This window comes from Lolium perenne, chromosome 5, assembly GCF_019359855.2.
Source record: "Lolium perenne isolate Kyuss_39 chromosome 5, Kyuss_2.0, whole genome shotgun sequence".
Taxonomy (NCBI): Eukaryota; Viridiplantae; Streptophyta; class Magnoliopsida; order Poales; family Poaceae; genus Lolium; species Lolium perenne.
The window spans coordinates 185,070,032-185,084,118 of NC_067248.2; the positions used below are offsets into that span (position 1 = coordinate 185,070,032).

General features: G+C 47.5%; 3 protein-coding genes across 3 annotated transcripts; all 3 read right to left on the minus strand.

The window, feature by feature from the left end:
* Positions 1-2,592: 2,592 nt before the first annotated feature.
* Positions 2,593-2,967, minus strand: LOC139831687 (uncharacterized). Its single transcript, XM_071821005.1, has one exon. It carries the CDS (start codon positions 2,965-2,967, stop codon positions 2,593-2,595), a length of 375 nt encoding a protein of 124 aa, XP_071677106.1.
* A 1,026-nt stretch (positions 2,968-3,993) lies between these two features.
* On the minus strand, positions 3,994-4,461 carry LOC127303888 (uncharacterized). Its single transcript, XM_051334601.1, has 2 exons — positions 4,402-4,461; positions 3,994-4,347 (listed from the first exon to the last, which is right to left on the minus strand). The coding sequence occupies exons 1-2, from the start codon at positions 4,459-4,461 to the stop codon at positions 3,994-3,996; spliced, it is 414 nt and encodes a 137-aa protein (XP_051190561.1).
* Positions 4,462-11,787: 7,326 nt separating this feature from the next.
* Positions 11,788-12,255, minus strand: LOC127303889 (uncharacterized). The gene is made up of 2 exons (XM_051334602.1): positions 12,196-12,255; positions 11,788-12,141 (listed from the first exon to the last, which is right to left on the minus strand). The coding sequence occupies exons 1-2, from the start codon at positions 12,253-12,255 to the stop codon at positions 11,788-11,790; spliced, it is 414 nt and encodes a 137-aa protein (XP_051190562.1).
* Between the last annotated feature and the right edge of the window lie 1,832 nt (positions 12,256-14,087).

Below are 14,087 nucleotides of genomic sequence, written 5' to 3' on the forward strand. Positions count from 1 at the left end.
AAACTATTTTAGATTTATTATTCTTGCTATATCTACGAGATTTCTTTCCAGCCGACGATCGAGAACCACGTTCAGAAGCTTGTAGATCAGAACTAAGCTCCACGTGTTCTAAATCGACTTCTGAAATATTACCAATAATAGCCGAGAGAAGCTGACCATCTAGGATGTCATCCTCTTCCTCATCGTCTACTACTGTTGTTTCATGCCCAGTGGAAACATTCGGAACAACCGTTAGACGGTCAAGCTCCGTCTGTCTCAACACATTGGCCGAAACTGAAATCTCATCAGACCTACTACCCATATTAACTCCTATGCTACTCAAATTTGAAGAAATACGAGTATCTGAAAACGAATTAAACGACTTGGATGGTTGCTTATTACCTGCCGTGTCGAGGTTCTTCTCAGCCTTACGCCGCATGTCGATACAGGGGTAGAAGGTGATGTAGCCCCCTGTATCACAGCAGCCCCAGGCGAGTCCCCCTTCGCGGGGTTTAAATGGGGAGAATTTCACTTCCCGGCCTCTGCACCAACCAGGGATGCACACAGCCATTTGGCATGAGTACTAAGATTTTTAATCTTTGTTAAGATTAAAGCATAGTCCTCAAGATAAATTGCATGAGTACCAGGACCAGCCTGGGCCTTAAGTAAAAATAGGAACCTTAATTCGCATCCGTGAGGATTTGAACTCAGGTGCTGGGTTTGTACATCCACTCCCCCAGCCAGTTGAGCTAGGCTCACTTCCCAATCGAACATATAAACTAATAGTCTATCAATAATTAGAAAATAAAAATCAGTCGAGGAGAACATATAAACTAATAGTCTATCTACAAGTTAGATTTACCCTCTCAATTACCAGCAGACATTTGAGGAATTATTTTAGCAACTGTTCAAATAAACACAGTACAACAATCGATATCAGCAGGTGAAAATACTAGAAAAAAAAAAAAGTACCATGGCAAACAACAATCAAGAGGTTGTCGTTTAGAAAGAAGGAAAAACGCAAAATTCTCTTGTCGAGGCGATCGAATCGTAAAATTCAAAATAGACGTGTAGGTCGGGAAGCTCTCAGCTTGCTGGTGTTGGTGTTGCTTCTGCCTCGCCAGTGTCCTTACGACAAGCAATATGACCACAAATAAAATATGCACCGGTACCTTGTCCGATGGAATTACTCTAGAACCTTCTTGCTTGCTTGATTTCCTTACCTTGTCACTACAAGTTACACCTCACAATGCAATCCACGGCGAAAAATAAATTTTACTGGTCTGTATATTATACAGTTAACGGAGTATAAATGTTGAGCGCCGTCTTAATCACAAGATGAGGGGCTCAACTTGGCTCGCGCGTCTCTTTCTACTCCTAAGTCCACGACTGGGACAAGAAACACTAGCAGGAGAGCGACCAGAAAAAGAAAGATGCATCTATATTCTCTTGGGGCTGCAATCGTGCAGTGCATCTGTTGATTACTTAATCCGTTTTTAGAGGTCCCATGTTAACTCACCAGAACTTGTATCGTTGTGCAAAAGTAAAATTGCAAATCCTCTAGTATAACTAATACTACTATATGACATAAAATTTCTCTTGTCGGAAGCAATGATCCGTCGGAAATTCTAGTGGTATTCGTTGGAAAAAAATTCTATGGGACCGGCCCGTATGGTGCCCCTCGTGAGGCCCCTCCCGTGATTGTGACACGTTAGGTTACAGCACTTATCTCAAAGCTAGGAAACCATGCTCGTCGTCGCCAGAAGTTTTTTGACTTAAAATTCTATAGGACCGGCCCGTATGGTGCCCCTCGTGAGGCCCCTCCCGTGATTGTGACACGTTAGGTTACAATACTTATCTCAAAGCTAGGAAACCATGCTCGTCGTCGCCAGAAGTTTTTTGACTTTTTTTTTAACTTGGAGACGAGGATGTGCCATGTTACCAACGGGTACGCTACGGTACATCCATGCCTTTTTTTTCTTGAGTTATGTATATAGAGAGAATACATACGAAAGGATTAGGGGATGAAAGGCTTTGAGATTAGTGTTGTAACCTGACGTGTTGCAATCACGGGAGGGGCACCCACGGGGGCACCATACGGGCCGGTCCCATAGAATTTTTTTCCGTATTCGTTGAACCGTTAGATGGACTGATCCTGGTTATTCGGATGTGTTACCTCTGTTTTAAACTGTTTAGACGTTGTAGGTTATCTTTTTTTCTTCCCCAAAAAGCATAGTCTGATATGTTACCTTAGTACCTTAGAGCATCTCCACCGATGGACCCCAAATAGTCACCGGCAGGAGCACCAACACTGCTGTATGGAGGGCGTCGGCAGTGCATCCTCCATTTAGGGACGCTGTTCCCACACCGGCGCCTCCCAAACGGCGGCCCCCAAGTTTTCTTTTCTTTTTACAATATTTTGAAACAACATATCAATCATATTTTATTCATAGAATCACACAAATAGAATTAAATTATTCATATAATCAATCAAACAAATAGTACTTAAATTATTCATACAAACCAACAAACAAATAGTACTTAAATTATTCGTACAACCCAACAAATAAATAGTACTTAAATTATTCTTCCAGCCAAAAAAATAGAAATAAATCATGCACTGTTGGCTGCTCCTCTCCTCGCCCATAAATGCGCAGCTAGATCCACCTTCAGCTGTGCATGAACACCTGCATCTCGAATTTCATTGTGCATATGAAGAAAAGCAGCAATTTTTTTGGGCACATGCTCTACCTCATCTAGTGGCATTTGATAATCAAATGGATGATCATCCTTCACAGGTGCATCGCGCTCGCTCTCAATGATCATGTTGTGGATGATCACACATGCGTTCATAACCTCCCACATCTGTGTCTCAGACCAAGTGAGAGCAGGGTACCTGACAATAGAGAAACGCTGCTGAAGCACCCCAAAAGCATGCTCAACATCCTTGCGTGATGCTTTCTGGCATGTTGCAAAATAGGCTTCCATCTTGTTTGATGGAGAGGGATTTGTCTTCACAAATGTAGCATACGTCGGGTAGATACCATCAGCTAGATAGTACCCCTTGTTGTATGCGTGGCCATTTACCTCAAAGTTCACGGCAGGAGTTTGTCCCTCATCTAGCCTGGCAAACACCGGAGAGCGCTGCAGCACGTTGATATCATTGTTTGTTCCTGCCATGACAAAAAGTGCATGCCAAATCCAAAGCTCCTGGTATGTCACCGCCTCAAGAATGACATTGCACTCACCAGTATGACCCTTGCAGATCCCCTGCCAAGCGAAAGGGCAATTCTTCCAGCCTCAATGCATACAGTCAATGCTTCCGAGCATCCCAGGTGTCGTTGCCTATTCGACGGTGCCTCGGAGGAGGGATCCTCACGAGGGGGAGAAGAAGTAGGGGCCATAGGGCGGAGTGCACACGGGACGATGGTACGCGATTTACCCAGCTTCGGAACACCTGCACGATGACAGGGCCTACTGCTGCTTGTCTGGAATTATCTGGGCGCTTTCGCGTTGTTACAATGAGTTGTGGTTGTGCCTCTAGGGCTCCCGGGATCCGGCTTATAAAGGCGCACGGATCTAGGGTTTACATGGAGAGTCCTAGCCGGAATACAAGTTGCCTAACTACGGTACAAAGTCTTGCCGTGTACGTCAAGGATCCGCCTTCCCCTAAGTACGTGCTGGATCCAGATACTTCATGGGCCTTCACGGATCCGGCCTCATCTGTAGGTCGGTTGGGATCCGGCTTCCTGCTCCTGGGCTGGACTTCATCATTCAGGATCTACAACAACTGGGCCGCCCGATGGGCCACATGCCTCATCACCAACTATGGGCCACCCGGGCTTGCCGGATCTAGGCCATGCCGTTGATATACCCATAAAGTATACCCACAACACCAGGAAATCCTCTTGCTGCATTCTTCTGCAGGATCCGAGCTGTATCATCTGCTCTTGGTGCTCTCAAATAGTCTTTATCAAACACCGCTATGACGGCTCGGCAGAACCTGTAGAGAGTCTATGTGCATGTCGACTCTACCATTCGTAGGTAGTCATTGGTTGTATCTGGAGGAGCTCCGTATGCAAGACAACGCATTGCAGCAGTGCACTTCTGAATTGAGGTGAAGCCCCACAAACCTGTGCAATCTTTCTTGGCCATGAAGTACGTGTCGTACTCCCTGACGCCGTGGACAATCTTGAAGAACAGGTCCTTGTTCATCCTAAATCGGCGCCGAAATTCCTTCGGCGAATGAGTCGCGTCGTCGTTGAAGTAGTCGGCGTCAAGCAGCATTGCGCCGGCTTCACGATGCCGGTTGATGTTCCTCCTCTTGCCTGGCTTTGAGCCGCCGCGCCGAGGCACGACGAAGAAAGGCTGGCGAGCGCGCAACATGTTTGTCAGAATCAGCTGCTGCTATTGCCGCCGAACAGCCTGAGCATTCTGCTCCTCCGTGAACAGCTGCACCATCATCTCGTCGTAATTGTCCATCGTGGCAATCGAACGAACACCTTGCGGGCGGGGCGATACTATCGCGGTGGCGACGAGCTCTGTTCCGGGCGAAACAACAGCCGCCACTCGAGGAGGTGGCGGCCGTGTCGATGGATGGCGGTTCCTAGACGGTCGGCGGTGTCTATTGCAAGCAGGGTGGGCGCGGCGGCGACGGCGACGGTGGCGATCTAGAGGGATGGGAGTCATCTTGGGCGTGTGTAGGAGGTGAGAAAACAGTGTGTCTAGCTGTCAGGCGGAGCCCACACTCGTTTTCAGACGTGCCGCAAGGTGCCGGCGCGCCCGATTCGCACCCTTGGCGAAGGGGCCGGCACGGGGTTGCCGGCGATTCTATTGGGCTCCAAAATTGACCGGCGCCGTTTGGAGCGCACCGGTGTGAGCCCATTTTCGTTGCCGGCCCAAAAATGCTGTCGGGACCGCTATCGGGAGCACCGGTGAAGATTCTTTTGTAACCTAGTAAAACATGTTACATTTTGGAAGGGAAGTAGTATACATGCACTGGGTTAGCAAACTCAAACTAAAAGAGCCGTAACCACCGGGAACACACACACCATTCCGCGGACGAATGGATATGCATCAATACATGCTTGCATGACACTCCAGTTATGCTTAGAGATAAGCACCCCGCTCATAACTCTCACAGGGTTAAGAAAAGTTACTCAAATCGAAAGGTGGATAGTGATTTTCCTGCTGATATGCTCCAATTATGGGAGCTTTACCCTCTAGGACACGTAAAGAGCTTATATCCATTCGAATGCGGATGGGAATCGGTGAGCGCGGTGTCATCAGACAAGAGCATTTCTTCCTTTGTGTGGCCGATGACGACTAACCATTCACAATTCATCGATAAAACTATGGGATTTCTATTTTCGTGCCCCTGCTTCGTTAGTTGTACTCAGTTTTCCCCAGCTCGTTAGTTTTTCCTCAGTTTTCCCCTCCCTCTAGTTTGAAACCCCTCGAAGACGCGGGTTGCCGTCAGGTCAGAGGCCTTACCGTTACCGTGAGGTCAGTTCCTCGCTGACCGTCTCGTGCTGACGGGTGGATCCATCTACGCCGACGCGTGGGCCGTTTTATTTCCTGATTGTATACGCGGTGCTGCCAATGACAAATGGGGCCGCTCTATGGGGCTGCCGCAGCCAATGACCAGTGGGTCGTCTATTTATTTATAGAAAATTATATATTGCCGCTCTGTGGGGCCTCCGCAGCCAATGACCGCTGTGGTCGTCTATTTTATTTAGAGAATATAATATAGAGCCGCTCTGTAGGGGTCGCCTCAGCCCATTTTCGCAGCTTAATCTAAAGTGACTCTTATGCTAAACATTGTGTATCCCGACGTTGACCTAGCAGTGGCGGCGAGCATAGCCGTTCTGACCATGCCGATATCGGCATCGGCATCGGCATCGTTTGGAGGATGTGGTGCTCGAATAATAGTGGAAATGCGATATTATTTTTTACATGCATAATATATAGAAAATAGCTACATCTCTAAATCGATGCATATGAAGCTACATATATATTCTTGGTCATAATCCCCTTAATTATCTAAAGGGGATGGATGCATGGCTTCACGTCGTCGTCGCTTTCATCGTCAGTATCTTCGTCGTCTGAGTAGTAGTACCTCCTGCACATTGTTCCGTCGAACACCTTCACCGTGAGCACATCATCGCCTTCATATTTGAAGTGTACGAACCAGCCGAAATCCACACCGTGCGCGATGGCGAATTTCTCCCAGCCCTTGTCGAGGTACATCCGGCCTTGTCCGTCAAATAGGACCTCCACGGTCCAGAGACGAGGACCGCAGTCAGCTGCTCGCAGATACACCTTAGCTGGCTCCTTGCCGTCAAGATAGTCCGCAAATTTTTTGGGAGTTCTGCAAAGAGATCGAGCGCCGATCGTTTGAAATTAGGGAACCCTTGAAATTAAAGGTTTTTTAGAACATGCCCATAATTAATCACATGCATCATATATGTGGGAACGCGTACGTACCTTCTTGACCAAAGGGTCTTCATAGACGACGATGAAGAACTCCTCTATGATCAATGGCGGTGTTGACGGTGGTGGTGGCAATGATGATGATCCACTTCCCCTTCCCCTTCCCCTTCCCCTTAGGTCCGCGTCAGACGTGGAAGCCATGGCAATGGATAAAGTGTATGTGAACGAAAAGAAGAGAGAGGCAGAACCTATTGACACAAGGGATGGCCGTGTGGGTGTTTATAAGGGAGAGATGACCGTTGTAGGGTTTACACAATAAAATAAGGAGGAGATGACCGTTGTGGGGGTTTATACACAATAAATTAAGGAGGAGTCGACCGTTGTGGGGGTATAGTTTATCATTTTACCGTGAAAAGTAATGCCTAAAAGGAAAGTAATGGCTACAAGAAATCGGTGATGGTTTATCGTTTTTTGCGTGAAAAGTAATGGGTACAAGAAATGGGTGATAGTGTATCATTTTTTGCGTGAAAAGTAATGGCTACACGAAATGGGTGATGGTGTATCATTTTTGTGCGTGAAAAGTAATGGCTACAACAAATCGGTGATGGTTTATCATTTTTGTGCGTGAAAAGTAATGGCTACAACAAAATCGGTGATGGTTTATCATTTTTTTGCGTGAAAAGTAATGGGTACACGAAATGGGTGATGGTGTATCATTTTTGTGCGTGAAAAGTAATGGCTACAAGAAATCGGTGATGGTTTATCGTTTTTTGCGTGAAAAGTAATGGGTACAAGAAATGGGTGATGGTGTATCATTTTTTGCGTGAAAAGTAATGGCTACACGAAATGGGTGATGGTGTATCATTTTTGTGCGTGAAAAGTAATGGCTACAACAAATCGGTGATGGTTTATCATTTTTGTGCGTGAAAAGTAATGGCTACAACAAAATCGGTGATGGTTTATCATTTTTTGCGTGAAAAGTAATGGGTACACGAAATGGGTGATGGTGTATCATTTTTGTGCGTGAAAAGTAATGGCTACAACAAATCGGTGATGGTTTATCATTTTTGCGTGAAAAGTAATGCCTAAAAAGAGTTTATAATTTAGCTCGTGAAAAATAATGCAGAAAACCAAACTTTGCGTGAAGCTAACCGACGACAGAGAGAGAGAGAGGGTGGTGGCCCCGACCAGAGAGAGAGATAGGGGTTATCCTGCCCGTTAGATCATACGATCAACGGTCGTCGGGCACTATCCGCGTGACATGGGCTAGACCAATCAGGGCAATGTTGGGCGTCTGTGAGAGTTTGTGAAGGGAGAGGGCAAAACTGAGTAGTATCAAGAAACCAAGGGCAAGTGAGTAGTAAACAGACTAAGGGATTCAAATATGAGATTTAAAAAATGGAAAATGCGTGTTTTGTACAATGAAACCCATCTTGGCCTACCTCAAACTATTTGCAATACAAATCTACATGAGTGTGAAAATTATGGTCTCATTCAGACAAAGTATGTTTTGGGGAAAGCTGTTTTGGGTAGGGCTTATTATGGAAAACCATGCACCTTCATAGCTACTAGGTGATTTGAGAAGTGGCAATTTGTGGTGAAACTTGATTTATCTACGATTTATCTATGATTTGAGAAGTGGAAATTTGTGGTAAAGACTCCATGAGTAAGTGCCACTCCTTTTCGGAATTTTTGCACATTAAATAACTCATTTAACTAGTTAATCCCATTTGTTGACTCTCTGTTGACCAGCCACTTGAGGGTAAAACTGAGTATATTGCACTAGCCAAGATTAGCACTCAAGGTGAAAACTGAGCATACAAAAAATGCTAGTATATGACTCGAGGGTATACATGAGTATATCTAAATTTCCAGGGTTAGACTCGAGGACGCGTGTTGCGGTGCGAAGTGGAAGACGTGCCATTGTTGACGCGTGTCGCGGTGCGTACGTGGAAGACGTGCCATTGTTGACGCGGGTCGCATTTAGGACGCGTAAGCCCCTCTCTCCCTCCCTCTCGCACACGACGTCTCATTATCGCTCACGCACGAAACCACCCCTTCACGTCCCATCAACTTCTCCAAAAACCCCAACCGCCGTACGAGCCCTCCTCGCCGGCGATGGAGAAGAAGAATGCGCCGGCGGCCATCGCCCCGAGCCCGTCGCCTCCGAGCCCGTCGCCTCCGAGCCCGTCGCCGCGCCGAGCCCGTCGCCGCCGAGCCCGTCGCCGCGAGCCCGTCGCCTCCGAGGGCGGCGCATCCGAGGGCGGCGCATCCAAGCGCGGCGCCTCCGTGAACTGGGCCGGTCTCACGGCTGACGGACCACTTCACAAGATCGGCGAATGCTTATTGGCGAAAGAGGAGTACGTGGACAGCTACTCGCTATGAGGCAAGTCTGTAGAAATTGGCGCTCAGGTTTACCCGATCCCGACGTGCACCTGCACGAATGGATCATGCTACACCACGCCCTTCCACGCGCCGCTGAGTTCACCTTCCTCCATCTCGGCACATCCCGCTACGTCACCATAGATCTATCTGCAGGTTCGTGCAAGGTTCAAATTCCTCGGCTTTTCCCGTGGCGTCACCATAGATCTTATTTTCAATCTTAGTGCTGAATGTTATCTTTTCAATATATTTTAGATTCTACTTCGTCGGCTTTTCCCGTGGCGTCATCGTGCTTGCCTGGAAGAACCCGCCGCACAAGATACGGCTGCTGAACCCACTCACAAAGAAATCGAACACGATGTTTGAGGCGCAGATGCCATCTGTTTTTCCGAAATCGATCGCTGTTATCAAATCCCCGACTATGGTCTTCGTTGCCACACATTACCCGCCGGAAATTGGTTGGGTCGATGAGAGCACTCCAACTAAGGATATAAATGAAGATGGGGATTGGGGAGAAGGAAGATTTTCGATCAAGAACCATGTTTTCCGTTGCATTACCCCGTTCAATGGTGAATTGTATGCAGAGTTTCGGACAATTTTGAGATCGGAAGAATAGTGTGCACCAATATACGCTGCAGTAGCAGCGCGAGCACTGTCAAGATGGAGACACTAATTTCATTTCCAGAACTTGGACGTCAGAAGTTCTACCTTGTGAAGTCGGATGGTGATCTGCTGCTTGTGTTGTTGGTCAGCGCGGCTTTGGCGGGCAAACCATTGGTGTACCGTGTGGACACTCCGACCCGCTCTCTCCATCCGGTCACTAACATTGGCAGTAATGCCTTCTTCGTGAATTTTATCCGGTGTATCTCCGTCGACACCAGAGTGTACCCGACACTTCAACCTGGCAGCATCTACTACACGGATTTGGGTTATATCAGAGCGTACTCTCATGATACAAATGCCTGGGATGAGTGGCCACTACGTGTGGATAGAATAGGACTATACGGTTTGAGAAATGAACACGTGCCATACCGTTTGGAGGATGTATTGGCCTCACACTGCAGACGGAAGGAGTTCAATGAATATTTCCTTGGGGAATTGCACGAATGGAGCGACGGAGAAATATATGAGGAGGAATGAAGAACAAATTCATTCATCCTAATCTTCTTGTTGTCCATACATTGCGTGCGTGATCTTGTATATTTTTGCAGCTTAGTTTGTCGTGAACATTAACAATGTTATTGGCTGCTTTTGGCTGCTGTATGCAGTTTACCTATGTATTATACTTAGTTTTCTGATTATGCTGCTGTGAATTTATCATATAATAGCTTCTAGATTTGCTACTAGATTTGCTGCCATATTGGGCAAAAAACGAGGGCCAAAAGGCATAAATAACCCCAGAGATTTGCTACTAGATTTGCTGCCATATTGAAGAAAGACAGAAATAGAAGCTTCTCTAGATTTGATACTAATTTGGTGAAAAAGACAGAGAGAGAAAGAGGGGAAAAGGTGCTTTTAAAAATGCCAATTTGGGCCGAGAGAGACAAAACCCAGCTCCTGCTCACGTGCAACCAAACGCTTCTCGTCCTGTCCCACGCGGTCCCTTTCTACCAGCCCCACGCGACGCGGCCCCACACGACGCGGCCCCACAGACGACGCGGCGCAACACGTCAGCACAGAACGTCCAAATAAACGGATTCCTTCCGTCTGAGCTCCTTCTGCGGGTCTTCAGACAAAGGCTAGGGTAAAACTGAGGAAAAACTAAGGGGCTGGGGAAAACTGAGCACAACTAAGGAACCGAGGGCACAACTGATCACACATGCGTTCATAACCTCCCACATCTGTGTCTCAGACCAAGTGAGAGCAGGGTACCTGACAATAGAGAAACGCTGCTGAAGCACCCCAAAAGCATGCTCAACATCCTTGCGTGATGCTTTCTGGCATGTTGCAAAATAGGCTTCCATCTTGTTTGATGGAGAGGGATTTGTCTTCACAAATGTAGCATACGTCGGGTAGATACCATCAGCTAGATAGTACCCCTTGTTGTATGCGTGGCCATTTACCTCAAAGTTCACGGCAGGAGTTTGTCCCTCATCTAGCCTGGCAAACACCGGAGAGCGCTGCAGCACGTTGATATCATTGTTTGTTCCTGCCATGACAAAAAGTGCATGCCAAATCCAAAGCTCCTGGTATGTCACCGCCTCAAGAATGACATTGCACTCACCAGTATGACCCTTGCAGATCCCCTGCCAAGCGAAAGGGCAATTCTTCCAGCCTCAATGCATACAGTCAATGCTTCCGAGCATCCCAGGTGTCGTTGCCTATTCGACGGTGCCTCGGAGGAGGGATCCTCACGAGGGGGAGAAGAAGTAGGGGCCATAGGGCGGAGTGCACACGGGACGATGGTACGCGATTTACCCAGCTTCGGAACACCTGCACGATGACAGGGCCTACTGCTGCTTGTCTGGAATTATCTGGGCGCTTTCGCGTTGTTACAATGAGTTGTGGTTGTGCCTCTAGGGCTCCCGGGATCCGGCTTATAAAGGCGCACGGATCTAGGGTTTACATGGAGAGTCCTAGCCGGAATACAAGTTGCCTAACTACGGTACAAAGTCTTGCCGTGTACGTCAAGGATCCGCCTTCCCCTAAGTAATACGGCTTTGGATCCAGATACTTCATGGGCCTTCACGGATCCGGCCTCATCTGTAGGTCGGTTGGGATCCGGCTTCCTGCTCCTGGGCTGGACTTCATCATTCAGGATCTACAACAACTGGGCCGCCCGATGGGCCACATGCCTCATCACCAACTATGGGCCACCCGGGCTTGCCGGATCTAGGCCATGCCGTTGATATACCCATAAAGTATACCCACAACACCAGGAAATCCTCTTGCTGCATTCTTCTGCAGGATCCGAGCTGTATCATCTGCTCTTGGTGCTCTCAAATAGTCTTTATCAAACACCGCTATGACGGCTCGGCAGAACCTGTAGAGAGTCTATGTGCATGTCGACTCTACCATTCGTAGGTAGTCATTGGTTGTATCTGGAGGAGCTCCGTATGCAAGACAACGCATTGCAGCAGTGCACTTCTGAATTGAGGTGAAGCCCCACAAACCTGTGCAATCTTTCTTGGCCATGAAGTACGTGTCGTACTCCCTGACGCCGTGGACAATCTTGAAGAACAGGTCCTTGTTCATCCTAAATCGGCGCCGAAATTCCTTCGGCGAATGAGTCGCGTCGTCGTTGAAGTAGTCGGCGTCAAGCAGCATTGCGCCGGCTTCACGATGCCGATTGATGTTCCTCCTCTTGCCTGGCTTTGAGCCGCCGCGCCGAGGCACGACGAAGAAAGGCTGGCGAGCGCGCAACATGTTTGTCAGAATCAGCTGCTGCTATTGCCGCCGAACAGCCTGAGCATTCTGCTCCTCCGTGAACAGCTGCACCATCATCTCGTCGTAATTGTCCATCGTGGCAATCGAACGAACACCTTGCGGGCGGGGCGATACTATCGCGGTGGCGACGAGCTCTGTTCCGGGCGAAACAACAGCCGCCACTCGAGGAGGTGGCGGCCGTGTCGATGGATGGCGGTTCCTAGACGGTCGGCGGTGTCTATTGCAAGCAGGGTGGGCGCGGCGGCGACGGCGACGGTGGCGATCTAGAGGGATGGGAGTCATCTTGGGCGTGTGTAGGAGGTGAGAAAACAGTGTGTCTAGCTGTCAGGCGGAGCCCACACTCGTTTTCAGACGTGCCGCAAGGTGCCGGCGCGCCCGATTCGCACCCTTGGCGAAGGGGCCGGCACGGGGTTGCCGGCGATTCTATTGGGCTCCAAAATTGACCGGCGCCGTTTGGAGCGCACCGGTGTGAGCCCATTTTCGTTGCCGGCCCAAAAATGCTGTCGGGACCGCTATCGGGAGCACCGGTGAAGATTCTTTTGTAACCTAGTAAAACATGTTACATTTTGGAAGGGAAGTAGTATACATGCACTGGGTTAGCAAACTCAAACTAAAAGAGCCGTAACCACCGGGAACACACACACCATTCCGCGGACGAATGGATATGCATCAATACATGCTTGCATGACACTCCAGTTATGCTTAGAGATAAGCACCCCGCTCATAACTCTCACAGGGTTAAGAAAAGTTACTCAAATCGAAAGGTGGATAGTGATTTTCCTGCTGATATGCTCCAATTATGGGAGCTTTACCCTCTAGGACACGTAAAGAGCTTATATCCATTCGAATGCGGATGGGAATCGGTGAGCGCGGTGTCATCAGACAAGAGCATTTCTTCCTTTGTGTGGCCGATGACGACTAACCATTCACAATTCATCGATAAAACTATATATGCAAGTGGGGTACCGGCGAGACACAAGACAAAAAGCAGGGCAACTTGGACATAGTCCTCCCCTCCCCTCTCTCACTGTCTCAGGAATTGCTGCTGTTGACAAGCATGAAAAGCCAGGCCCTATCTCCTAAAAAACACAGCTCGTGGCTGGTGTTGTGCGCCGAGTCGTTGGTGGCTTGGTGCCTGGAATCTTGTACTTTGTGTCCTGAGGTGATAGGTTTGGTTATTAGGAGAATCTATGTGATTAGTGATTTCTTCTATGTGGGACTCTCTTGTTTACTCCCAATGGAACCTCCTAGGCTCATGGTTTTCTAACTTTAATGGCAACAAGCCAAGCATCCAAGCACTGGTTTTACATGGCATTGTCGTGTATATCTGCCATTCCTATGAGGCCATATACTATTGCATGGATCCAAAATGTAAGGTTCTTTTAGGACAAAACAGTCTGCAATGTAAATCCATGACCATCAGTTTTTTACGCAAAACTGGTGCTTCACATAAAAATGACTGTACATTATACATTTATTTTGAAGATAGATTTAGTCATACCAAATTAATGTTTGGATGGTAGTAATTCTATATATTATACATGATCGAACTTAAAAATATTCAAATGATAAAATTATGCAAAGATTGTATTTTAGACAAAATAGGGTAATATACATCTACATGAAGAGTAACATAATAACCATGGAGCGAGGGAGGGGAAGAAGTTATCATGTTAAACCCATTATCTCTAAGCATTCTTTATAACTTTTTTGTAATCTCTAAGCATGCACTTCATCTCGACGCGTGTATTATACTAGAAGACTCCATATCATCTCTTTAGTTATTTGATTATGTAAGATGTAAACCTGGACCCAAAGTAGTTTACGGCAGGATAAACACAACACCGGCTGGAAAAGGCATTATCTAACAAGTGCATGACACATACATTCCCACATAAAAATTTCTA